The sequence below is a fragment of the Diadema setosum genome, chromosome 11 (genome assembly GCF_964275005.1).
Source record: "Diadema setosum chromosome 11, eeDiaSeto1, whole genome shotgun sequence".
In the NCBI taxonomy this organism is placed as follows: Eukaryota; Metazoa; Echinodermata; class Echinoidea; order Diadematoida; family Diadematidae; genus Diadema; species Diadema setosum.
The window spans coordinates 5795624-5809297 of NC_092695.1; the positions used below are offsets into that span (position 1 = coordinate 5795624).

General features: G+C 37.7%; 1 protein-coding gene across 1 annotated transcript in view; it reads right to left on the reverse strand.

Moving 5' to 3' along the window:
• Positions 1 to 8090: 8090 nt before the first annotated feature.
• The window catches only part of LOC140234972 (UDP-glucuronosyltransferase 2B20-like), a 28815-nt gene continuing 23231 nt past the window's right edge, over positions 8091 to 13674 (reverse strand). The window contains 3 exon segments of the mRNA XM_072315009.1: positions 8091 to 8376; positions 9352 to 9571; positions 11835 to 12066. Coding sequence (XP_072171110.1) covers positions 8091 to 8376; positions 9352 to 9571; positions 11835 to 12066 — 738 coding nt within the window.

Sequence of the window (13674 nt, forward strand, 5' to 3'; positions counted from 1 at the left end):
AAGCATCAAATGTGATATCTTGAAAATTTTTTAAATCACTGCTCCCAAAGGTAAACTGAACCTTTAAAGGGGGAAAGCGACCTCAAACACCTGGATTTGTCGCATATATAAAATTGCACCATGCAAGGAAGTATGTGATACCTTCCTGATTTTAATAGTACAATGCACTATATGTTTGAATAAACACGGTCAATTCTGTAGTTCCATGTGTCAACAGCGTTGGGTAAGAACTCAAAAACAATTCATGATGCCACAGTGATGTCAACAATAATATATTATACACCGAAACTTGCGCAAAACGTTACGTTTTATTACACACTCACTTGATTTGAAACTTACATAGTTATGTCACTGGTAATATCATTCCCCCTGCTTTCTAAAGGAGGAAAGTAAAGGGTCTTTTAGTTATGGTAGCAAAGTAGAAATGATTATGTGCAAACGCGAAGATGATTTCTAAACATTGAGGCACTATAATGCCCTTACGAACAGCAGTTGCCTTACACTCTCGCTATGAGGACACATGGATCTAACAATGATAATAAAAAAAAATCATAACTTCTCCGATTTTTATTGAAATTTTATGTGTTATACTAGTATTTCTACATTCCTTGAATCCACATATATTTTGGACTAATATTCTCTTAAAAGAAACAGAAATTACCCTTTAACCCCTTGCCAGTTTCGACATGACGTTGTTCCAATGCAGCATATCGTCTACTAGTACGTCCTGTCGTATATGACACCGGTCAAGTTTTGCTTTCGAATTGAAACACTGATTAAAGTACCTGCCGCTAGTCTGAATGAAATGAGAAGTTTGTGGCCACAGTCTGACCGTCTCCTGATGAAGACGACTCATTTACCTTTAAGATGGCACGATAACGCAGTTAGAGCTACCAAAAATAAACCAAATGAATACGTTACGCGCCTTCAGTTTAATCTGCAACCAGATTGAATGTCAACCTGCAACGTTTTTCCTTTTTTTTTTTTTTTTTTTAGATTGCGGTCTGCTAACCGTTTTTTTTTTTTTTTCGTTTGTAATGGTCGCACTCAAATGAGATATTCTTGGCTCAGAATGTAATAGATAGTTGAAGAACTCCAGCTTTCTATCATGCAAAACGCAAATCTGCATGGGGGGGGGGGGGGGCATTTCATGAAGCATTTTGTCAGATTTTTTTCAGACAAAATGTTATAAGCTACTGAAATCCTTGTATATGATTGGCTGAGAGGAAATGTCCGAAAATTTTGTCAGAAAAAACAAAAACAAAAACAAAAACGCTTCATTAAATGCCCCCCCCCCCCGGACTTCGCTGTCAAAACACACTGCTTGCTCGCTCTACTCAAACACTCCCCTTTTGACAGTGTTAGAGACAATCTTTCTCCAGCTACCCTTCTGTGTGGGCCGCAGAATGGCCAAAATGTGTTGATTTCTCCCTTGATTTGATCTCGCAATTTACGAGATCTATTTCCAATGTTTATCAATAGGCAGCTAACCGAGGAGGGGGCAGAACGAATCCGCGAAGGTATATGGACATGACGTCACAACAATACTGTCCTGCGTTCATGCTTCGCTCTTGAGCCTCAGTGCATTTACGACTTTATCAAAAGATTTGGAATATTACACAAAGATACAAGAATGGCTATTTCGACTTTCCTGTACTTTGTATAGGTTGCCAAAATACTGAAAATTTTATTGATCTCAAGTATTTCATTGTTCCTCAGCATTCGTTCAACGATATCTCCTTATTCGATATCTTATTTGTTGTAGTATTGATTGCACCATGAACGCTGTATTCACATGAATGAGGATAGGCCTATACATGTATACTAAATAAAGAAAGAAGTAGGTAGAATACTGAAATAATAGAGGTCAATGAAATTGTGTTTTCATACCTTAAAGGGATGGGTACAGTATTGTCAGAGATGAGAATTGGACTTTTAACTTTTTGCGAGATACCAAGAAAACACTTATGAAATAGTACAGAGCATACCATTTTAAGATGAATTCAAAGTTTATTTGATGAAAATCGGGTTCGGCATGACTGAAACATCCAAAAACAAAGTAAAACAAAGCAATCGTACAAAAGTGTGGGTCCCACACTTATTAGAATCGCTCTGTTTTGGATATTTCAGCCATTTCAAAACCAATTTTCATCAAATAACGTTGAATTCCTCATGGAATTACATGTTCTTTCATATTTCATAAGAGGTTTCTCATTATCTCACAAAAAAAAATGTTAGAAACCTGAAATTAGGTCTCAACCAAAGCTATACAATCCCTGTAATACCCTGAATACTGTAAGGTGTTTGTTTATCATGAATGCATTGATATACATGTCCATCTGATTAATATGTGTGTACATGCACATATCATTGAATATAGCACAAGCACACACACACACACACACACACACACACACACACACACACACACACACACATCTACTACAGCTACACTGTACAAAGTATTGTGTATATGGATTATTGCCAAAACAAATAACGTGTATGTATAATAGTTATTACCAGCATGCAAACACTGTAATCTGAAATGGATTATGATTACAAATGATATCGTAATATCAATATTGCTTTGAGGCAACAGAAAGATAATCATAATTTTGATAAAAAGTATTTATCAACTAAATTCAGCATACACTGTGAATTTAGAAAAAAAACCCAACAAAAACATCATGATTATATATAGACGTACAGATTAAAATCCAAAATGACACATTTATAGGAACTATACTCAAAACGCACACAAGCAGACAGACACACACACATGCAATGAAGGTATTCTTGCTCATGGGCAGTTTTGGACAACATTCTATTGGGTTGTATTATTCTAGTCAGCCCAGCAATTAAATTTACGCCTCCGAATGCCTTCTAAATGAGTAATAGTTGCGTCTGAGCTGATTGTGGAATGGAAAATTACCGGGATGCCGCCATAATTCAACATTATCGCGGGCAAATACCTGTCATGCCAAATGAACAAAGACGATGCATGCTCAGATTTCGTGCCCCGAGTAAATACTTTTATTCTCACACACAATACAACGTAACGCACCAATTAGTGCATATCGAATATCATATGGTCCACTCAATTGAAGCTGAAACCACGGAATCCCATATTAAAAAGAAGAGGAAGAAAAAAAAAACAAACCCTGCCTACAGTTGGAAATACATGTGTCAAATCAAACAGCACAAGTATTGTTTTGTGCTATCTTCATTGATTCTATTTGTTTTATGAGCTTATAGATACACAATGACATACTGGTGTGTGTCATGTTGTCCCTTATCTATGTTTTAGGTGATCTGTATTTTTAAAATGCTTGTTATCTCTCGTTTCCTTATTTTTCCTTTAATTTCTCCTCGTCTTTCCCCATTGCGATTAGACGTTTAGAAACATTGTTTTAAAGGGATGGTATAGTTTTGGTTGAGATGGGGATTCAGGTTTTAACTTTTTGTGAGATGATTAGAAACCTTTATATGAATAATATTCAAGAGCATACCATTCTACGAGGAGTTAAAAGTTGATTTGATGATAATCAGTTTTGAAATGGCTGAGATATCCTAGAACAGAGAGGTCCTAATAAAAGATGAGACCCGCCTTTTATTAGGACCGCTTTGTTTTACTTTGTTTTGAGATATTTCAGCCATTTCAAAACTGATTTTCATCAATAGTCATTAATTCCTCTTAGAATGATGTGCTCTTTACTATATACTTTATAAAAGTGGTTTGTGATTATTTTGCAAAAAGTTAAACTTTACCATCCCTTTAAGTGCATTAATGCAATGCATTATCATTATTATTACTATCATCATTATAATCATAATCATTATCGTTTAATCATTGATTTTTTGATTAATACAACTGAAACAAAATCAGACTGAAACGAAATTCAATTTACTTCATAACTAGTAAATGAGGGAGATTAAAGGAAACCAAAACCCAAAGCAAGAGAAATGTGGATTGAGTGAAAGCAGCAACATTAGTAGAACACATCAAGGAAAGTTTGAGGAAAGTCTGACAATCGATGCAAAAGTTATGAATTTGTAAAGCTTTGGTGTTTGAACCGCTGGATGAGGAAACTACTTGGCCCGAATTCACGAAGGTGGTACAAACAAAACCATGGTCTAAACCATGGACAAAAACCATGGAGCGCTAAGTGTCAAACAGAATATTTCGTTACGAAATTGGTCATTTCGTCGACAAAATGACTGTTTCGTTAACGAAATTATCATTTCGTGGACGAAATGTTTATTTAGTTACAAAAATAATGTTGTCATTTCTTTACAAAATAATCATTTCATCGACGAAATGACTGATTTCGTAGCGAAATATCGCATGCGACACTTGGCATTCCATGGTTTTTGTCCATGGTTTAAACCATGGTTTCATTTGTACCACCTTCGTGAATTCGGGCCAAGATTGAGTTTATGATGGTGTGGACAGCAAATATAAAGAAAATTGTTGATGATTAGAAAACAATGGGATGACACCTGTGCGGTGTGTAGTCACAATTCACGGATTGATAACTTCTTTATTTGATTTTTATTGGAAATTCAGTGGTCTACTAACTTGTTTGCTATACCCCCCAACTTGTCAAGCATGTCATCTCAAGTTACACACACACATATGCCTATTCTGAGACACACAAGTCTAAGGAAAATAGGACAATCGATTCAAAAGTTATGAATTCCTAAGATTTCGGTGCCGTCATCGCTGAATAAGAAGGCTTAAAGAGCTCATGACGTCATTTTTGGACAAGAATATAAGGAGAATTCCACAAAATTTAATTTTTCAAGAAAAGTACACATTACACCGACTTGTTGCTGACAATATTATCATTCCCACTGCTTTCTGATAGAGGTAAATTAGTAAGTGCTCTTTCATTTTGCTAGAAAAGTTAAAGGTGTGTTAAATTATCTTTATATATATTTTCTTTACATTGATGTTCATGATGGTATCACGAGGTGTAGGCCCCTAGTAATCTCCTTATCCAGCACTGACGACACCGAAACTTTCAAAATTTACAACTGTTGAATCGATTGCCCGATTTTCTTAAACTTTCACTAGAAGTATTCTACTATGATATTGCTGCTTTCACTCAGTCAAAGATTACATTTCGCCTTAAGTTTCCTTTAATTGAAATTATGATTCCGGACGGACCGCCCTTTGACTGTGTGAACACTGAAAATAGTTCCTCATTAGGCGTTTTCACATCAGCCCGATAAAAATCCAAGCTCGAAATATTTTCCGCCATTGCGAATTAGAGCGCTATTTCATTTCTTATTCACATCAGCCCGAAGAGCGCGTAGCCCGAATAGTTAGAAATTTTAAAATAGCTAATTTGACAGCTGAGTATGTGCAAACAGCATCAGTAATTTGTGTGCCCTCTCAAAAATTCCTCATGATTTGTATGCAGTGTGTCTCGATCGATCGGGTCACACACGCTAGGCATGATGGGATTCATCGCGCTAATTTCTCGAGTCGTTTTCACATTATCAAATAGCGCGCTCCTGTCCCGCTATTTCAGAAATTTCCCGAGTTGGAGACGAGAAATTTTCTCGGCTATACAATTAGCGCGCTAATTTGTGTTCACATTATCAAATAGCGGGCTATTCCGCTATTGGGAAAATTTCGCAAGTCAGAAAACAGCGCGGTATTTCGAAACATCGGGCTGATGTGAAAACGCCTATTGGCAGACTATTGGGAAAGGATGTGCGTATACCAAAAGAGGAATATCCACAGAACTCTTGTGTAAGAGTTCTGTGGGAATATCAGGTTGTTCATGCCACTAGGGGGCGCAATATCATACTGAAGTGTAGGTACATGGTACGTACCTATATGTACCAACCCCCAACAATGGTAGGGCTGTTAGTCCTGTGCTCTCATTAAAACCATGGACCTGCAACAAAGGTCCATGTTAAAACGCACCGCTCCCCTATTTACCCCATTTATTTACATTGTTGGAAACCTCAGTAAATGTAAATTATTTCCACGCAGTATCGTTTATCTAATCACTGATGGACGTAGACTTGCCCAGAAATATAATCTGGTAACAACACAGTCTGTTCTTCATGATTAATGTATTTACTATCACTCACTAGTTTTCTCCAACATCATGAATAATCAAAAGATCGAAAATGAATGCAGTGTTTGTGTTCAATGTTTTTACTAGTATACAACATTGGCAAATAAGTATTAATCGTTGGACGAGCGGCCTTATGTACCTTGACCTTTCATAGTAACAAAGAATCGAAATGTTTAAACACAATGCATGTGTGGGTGTGAAAATGTAGAGATGTTCAATGAGGTAAATAATAAAAGGAATTTTTATAAATGTTTATGTGCAATGTGAATAGCCGACGATGAACGAAAACAGATTTGATTATAGGATCATAACACGTATAACTTTGTTCTACCCAATTAAAGATCTTAGTTTATTTCTACCACTAAAATATCTTCGCTAAAAATGGCAAGTCCTTATAGCCGAGCTTTTTCTCTCTTTTGTGTTCAGGAGGTGAAACAATATGCACGGAAAAGAAATATCCGAGAAAGAGCACCGCTACAGACTGTACTTCTGTAACGCTAGCTCGTTATAACGGTGCTGTTTTCTTGTATACGATCTCTGACAATGTGTTTTCATGCACTTCACTCTACTTTCACCCGTATTTTATCCTTATTAAAACGTGCATCTACATTATAGGCGACTCTGTGAGATTAGCGGTGGGTTAATTTCTTCATCATAACAAAAGACTCCTGCGACTTTTCATTCCATAATATGTATCATTATGTGCATTTCATTTATTTTCAATTTTTGCCAGTGTGACGGTTGCTACTGAGTCTTTCGATACCCCACTGTGAAGTCTGTATCATTTAGGGCATCTTTTCAACGTTCTACTTTTGTGGCAACACAAATGTACGGTTCCCATTCGTAGAGGGCAGCACATACATTATTGATCAAAATATTAGCAATAACAAACTTTTGAACGAATTATCCGACTGTCCTCAATTCCTTTGCAGAGTGTTTAATAGATATTTTATATTCATTTCATCATCTCTTATAATAAAATGTGTTGGCCCAAAGTGGTGACATCATATTCCTATGTACGGGCGCAAAAAAAAAAAAAAAAAAGAAGAAAAAAAAAAGTGGGTGCCCGAGCCCCATCCTACCCCCGCCCCCGTTTCGCCGGCCTTGCATTGGTATACAAACTCAACATTCACTGGGTTGACCCTATTTTAATTTTAACGTATAAAAATTAGACTTTCTCTTGCTTTTTTTTTTTTTTTTTTTTTTTTTGATGGACGGTCACATAAATTACACACATTCATTTCCCCCCTCTCTTTCTCTTGTGCCAAGATTGAGTGAAACGGTCCATTCAAGTTTAGTTTCGGACACATTGTATAATTATGTCAGAATATAAATCCCTCAAAAAAAAAAGTTCTGCAATTCCAATTCGATGTATCATAATTCTCTTAAAACTACATCATTTCATTCAAATGTGACATCATAAGAAAGCCTGATTAATTTTATTTACAACGACAACTCACTATTACATCATGCATTCCTGGAATGCACAGTAAGACTGAGTATGAGGAAAGGTCAAATGTGAAATGTTGCAAAATAGAGCAAACATGTTAATGTCAAACAGTGTAATTCCTGTTTGCTTTGTCGTTTCAGGAAAGGAATGTGCGTAACTGAAAAGAATGCATAGTGAGATTATCAATAGATTCCAGGCTTCATCCATGAATTTAAAACTGCAGTAGTATCTGCAGACTGAAATCAAACATAGAGGTTGACCAAACAGTCATCTAATGTCTAGGAAACGGGAGTTTTTGAAAGTGCTCTAATTTCTGCATTGATAAAATAAGATAATTAATCAGGCTTTCTTATGACGTCATATTCAATGAAGATAATGCGGGTATAAGAGAAATATGATATATCAAACTTTAATTGCAGAACTTATTTTAAGGAGTTCTATAACCGTGACGTGAAACGATGCGGCGGAAAAAGAAGAATCGAATGTAATCATCTCTATAAGGTAAGATTAAGAAAATGTTCGGAGAGTTGTACATGCTGAAGACATTACTCTTTTTTCTGCTTTGTCTTTCCACAAACAATTCGCAACAGCAGGGACAATCCACAGCGCAAAACGAGAAATAGGAAGATTAGCATAATTAGAAATAAGGTAAGATATAAAGCTAGTACGTCGATCATGTAATACTGGACTAACGACAGCTCGGGTCCTTTTGAACGTAGATAATCTCCGCCATATTTGATCACGTGTTCAATCCAATGAGCCGCTCGATCACGTGGTGACAACGGTTGGTCATTCATGATTGCTGACACCTGTTTTGCCGTCCTTGCATACCTAGACAAAAGGACATACAAATCGAGCATTATTATTCTCATCATATGGGTATCATGGAGTATACTTTTTAATTCCCTTCCATATTCGAGTTGACTCTAAAAAGTAGAGTACAATCATAAATCATGTCACAACTTTCAGAAAAAAGGGATGTTACAAAGTTATAGTATTTAAAAGTTGTACATGTTTTCAGAAAATACATTATCAGTTGCAGCCACATCGCACATCGGTGGTAGGTTTCCAATTAAGCTTTACGTGAATATTCGGTGCTGTGAAATAAAATCGAAAAGAGAAAGTTGATCTCGTTCGCGTCATTTTTTTTTTTTTGGGGGGGGGGGGGGGGAGGGGTTGTAGTAGCGTGGTATACTATCAGTAATAGTTATTTTTTCGGGGGGGGGGGGGGGCAGAGGTGGTATTTGCTATTGAACGCATCAATCAAAACCTGATATTTGTAATCACTATCTATAATTTACGATACATCCGTACAAGTCGCTGAGAGAGTTACAATTTGACGGTATACATTGCAGTTGTAAAGTCGGCCTACCTATATTTCTACACCAAGATGTGATATTTTTGTGTTAAAATCAATTGCAAAATTGTGAGGAAATGAGACATCTCCTCGTATTTTTCGCTAACTTATGTAGTTGGCAAAACTTTTGATCTAATTCCGCAATTGTTCAATCTAATATCGGATTTCTATGAACCGTCTGCGGTTCCAGCAATTCTGCGAATAATGTGTGTTTTTTGGTGTGTGGTGTTTTTTTTTTTTTCATACAGTTTCATCATTGCGAGAAATATCGCCATAATAAATGAAGGTAAAGCAAAAAGTCTTTGACCAGAAAATTTGTGATAAAGGCTTATATCATACTCGAAAATGATGATCTAACTTGGATGATATTAGTGATAACGGCATGTCAGTGATATTATTGTTTATTGCATCATATGACATAGGACATTATGCCAATGTTTTTAACGAACCTTGGATCTCTGATAACGTCATTCAGAGCTTCATAAATGTTCTCAGCAGTCAGGTGCATCTTGTCGAGTTGCCGCCCGATTCCTCTCTTCTCCACCCTTGCTCCAATGTCGTACTGGTCACCTTGAAGAGGAAAGACCACGAGAGGTACCCCGTGGTAGCAGGCCTCCTGGAAACCGTTATTCCCGCCGTGGTAGAGAAACACTCTGGTCTTTGGGTGACCTTCGTTACCAGAGGCGTGACAAGGGAATAGTATTACTGGTGGTGGTATTCATAGCGCGCTCAAACCGAATTGTTTTTATAGTATACAATGTTGCTTTTACTGCAATTTTTACTACGTGTGATTCGGAAGTAGTGGCCAATAGAAAGAATTGGCAGATGGTCACATTACTTGCAAAACAAAGAAAATATATATCGGGTAGGAGTTGGCTCAGTGTACAGCTAGATATCATAACCACAGGATTCTTTCCCTTGTTAGAAAGTGTTATCGAGGAGTTAGTTTCGAAGGTCAAATGAATTGCATAATGACTGCTGGACAATCTGACTGCACCCAAATCAAGACACATCTTTCACTCGCATAAAACAGCTCAGTGCTTTACATGATGTCAAAGTGTGATAAACAGGCGCGCCGGAAGCAGTTTTGGATTGGGGGGGCAAATATTGGAGGGGGCTCACGATAGACCATATGTTACACAATACACACACACACACACACACACACCTATATATATATATATATATATGTATATATATATGTGTGTCTGTGTGTCTGTGTGTGTACATATATATATACATATATACATATATATATATATATATATATATATATATATAATGTAAAGTGGCGTACGGTGGGTCGAAACATTGGGGGTGGGCACCTTGTGGAAAAGTAATTTTGACGGTGTGTATGCATGTGCGTGTGTGCGTGCGCAATAATGGGACTACAATACATTACGGAATGTGATACATTCAACAACGCAGTCATTGAGCAACATTGTAAGTTTTCCTTACATGGATTATGGAATGACGGTGTGAAACGACAAATTATATACTGTCAGCAACATCAGGAGAATTGCATAACAATGAAATGCGAGCGAGCGGAGCGAGAGAGCTTGAAAATTTTGACATTTTACAGTCCCCAAACTGCCGTTTGTAGCTATATCTTTCGCTTTGGAAATTAAGGGGGGGGGGGAGGCATCGGGCGCAACTGCTGGCAATTACTGGCATGACTGGCGGCAACATTAGGAGAATGGCATAACCATTCAATGCGAGCGAGCGAAGCGAGCGAGCTTGAAAATTTTGACATTCTACAGTCCCAAAACTGGCGTTTGTAGCCATATCTTTCGCTTTGAAAATTAATGGGGTCGCATCGGGTGCAACTGATGGCAATTGCTGGCAGCAACATTAGGAGAATGGCATAACCATTCAATGCGAGCGAGCGAAGCGAGCGAGCTTGAAAATTTTGACATTCTACAGTCCCGAAACTGGCGTTTGTAGCTATATCTTTCGCTTTGAAAATTAATGGGGGCGCATCGGGTGCAACTGATGGCAATTACTGGCAGCAACATTAGGAGAATGGCATAACCATTCAATGCGAGCGAGCGAAGCGAGCGAGCTTGAAAATTTTGACATTCTACAGTCCCGAAACTGGCGTTTGTAGCTATATCTTTCGCTTTGGAAATTAATGGGGCGCATCGGGCGCAACTGCTGGCAATTACTGGCTGCAACATTAGGAGAATGGCATAATGATTCAATGCGAGCAAGCGAAGCGAGCGAGCTTGAAAATTTTGATATTCTACGGTCCAAAAACTGCCATTGTAGCTATGTTTTTCGCTTTGGAAATTAAGGGGGAGGCGCACCGGGCTCAACTGCTGGCAATTACTTGCTGCAACGTTAGGAAAATGGCATAACGAATAAATTTGACGATTAATTTTGACATTTTACAGTCCCCAAACTGCCGCTTGTAGCTATATAAATATATATTTTTAGCTTTGGAAATGAAGGGGGGGGGGGCGGCCCAGGCGCAACTGTTGGCAATTACTGGCAACAACATTAGGAGAATGGCATAGCGATTGAATGCGAGCGAGCGGAGCGAGCGAGCTTGGAAATTTTGACATTTTACAGTCCAAAAACTGCCGTTTGTAGCTATGTTTTTTCGCGTTTATTCATTTATATACATATCTATCTTATTTTATCTATTTTTATTTATTTGTTTATTTATTTATTTATTTATTTATTTTTTTTTTTTTGGGGGGGGCTTTTTGGGGGGGCAAAAATGCGTTTTGCCCCCCCACTTTTTGGATTGGGGGGGCGGCCGCCCCCCCTGCCCCCCCACTTCCGGCGCCTATGGACTGATAAATGATGGTCTGTGGCATTTGAAATCTATATGTGCACGATACAAGTATTATCTTGTGAGAGAAACTACCAGTAAACGTTTTATAGCTTTTAGCAGATATTTCCAATCGTGTTCAAAATTATTTCTTACCCAACAAGTCGTTTTGAGGAACCCAAGGAACCGTCAACACGTTGCACGGGAGAGTCAGGTTCGCCGCATCTTTGGTTTGCCAGATGACTTTCTGTGGCAGCCGGCCGAAGGCTGTGGCGAACATTTCGGCAATCTCCGGCTTGGTCCGAGTGACGGCCTCGGAAAAGTACGTCCCGAGGGAGAATAAGATGACGCCATCGTCACCAGAGCTCTGCATGAATTTTTCGAGGTCCTACACAATAAATGACAGAGAAGAGAGAAACGAAAGACGTATGAGAGCAAGGTTCTTAGGACGATCTAAAGCCCGCCGCACACTACACGACTCACGACTATACGACCTTAGGACCATAGGACCCAGTCGTACGACCTGCCAACGCACACTATACGATCAGACCTTACGAGTAGGCTTATTAGTCTAGCAGCCAGAAAGGGTCCCCGTGCACCCCCCCTAAAACAAAATTCTACGATATGTTCGAAGATCGTCAGAACCTGTATTTTCCGAATCCGGTTGTCGCCAGCGGAAAAAAAGGTTGCGCGCGCGTCTTATTTGCATATTTCTAAGATGGCCGCCGCCCGTTGCTAGGAGACGGATTATTTTTGAATAACTTTAGTTAGGAATAACAAATTACCATAAAAATGGTATCATTTTGAAGAGAATTAAATTTCTTACAAGCTGATACCCCATTTGATGGGATAAATAGTTGTTGTCATGAAATATTAAGGAAGGAATTATTTTTTTTTAGCATTTTTCTAAAAAGATACGGAATTTGGTTATAATGTTCTTTTCCATACATCTAATATGCATTTACAAATAACATTTGAAATTTCCTAAAATTATCCCCCAAACATAGCTATTATCATGTGAAAACGGCTTTCCAATACACCAGTTCCTTTAAAAGTTACACGACATTAAAGGGGATAAGGTTCAATAGGTTTTACAGCAATATTTAAGGGTTATAATGTCTCCGCGCGCAATTGCGTAGGTTCTGTATGTGGGGTTTGTTGTAGATCACTGCTATCTATTGATCAAATCTCATCGAAATCGGCGAAGAAAGAAAGAAAAATTACACTTTCTATTCCTTATATGAAATAAAAAATGTTTTTTTTTTTCTATTCTGTGTTACCAAACTCAATCCATTCAGCTTCCATATGAACAGTTTCTTGTCTTTTTGGATTCCCTCCAAAATCACAACTTATCTGATATTAAAAAGTTAAAGAAAAAAATTTGACGTGACAGTTTCCTCTTATTGGAAGATTAAAGTGAAAAAAAAAGAAGAATCTTATGCTAAAAGCCCTAAGAAATAAAGAACTTGTTAAATGGCCTTTCAGAGCTTAAAATGAAACATGGCTATCTTATTTTTTCATAACAAAATGAAGGGAAGTATCTGTGTAGTTCATGTCGGCCCATACTGAGTTACTATTCTTCAGAAATGGTCCCCGTGCACCCCCCCCCCCCCCAAAAAAAAGAAAAATCTACGATGTGTTCGAAGATCGTCAGAACCTGTATTTTGCGAATCTGCTTGTCGCCAGCGGAAAAAAAGGGTTGCGCGTGCGTCTAATTTGCATACTTCTAAGATGGCCGCCGCCCGTTGCTAGGATACGGATTATTTTTGAATAATTTTAGTTAAGAATATCAAATTACCATAAAAATTGTATCATATTAAAGAGAATTAGATTTCCTACAAGTTAATACCCCGTTTTATGTAATAAATAGTTGTTGTTATGAAATACTAAGGAAGGAAGGATTTTTTTAAATACATTTTTCCCAAGAAATACAGATTTCAGTAATGTTTTTTCCATACATTTAATTTCTGTTTACAAATAACATCGGAATTTTCCT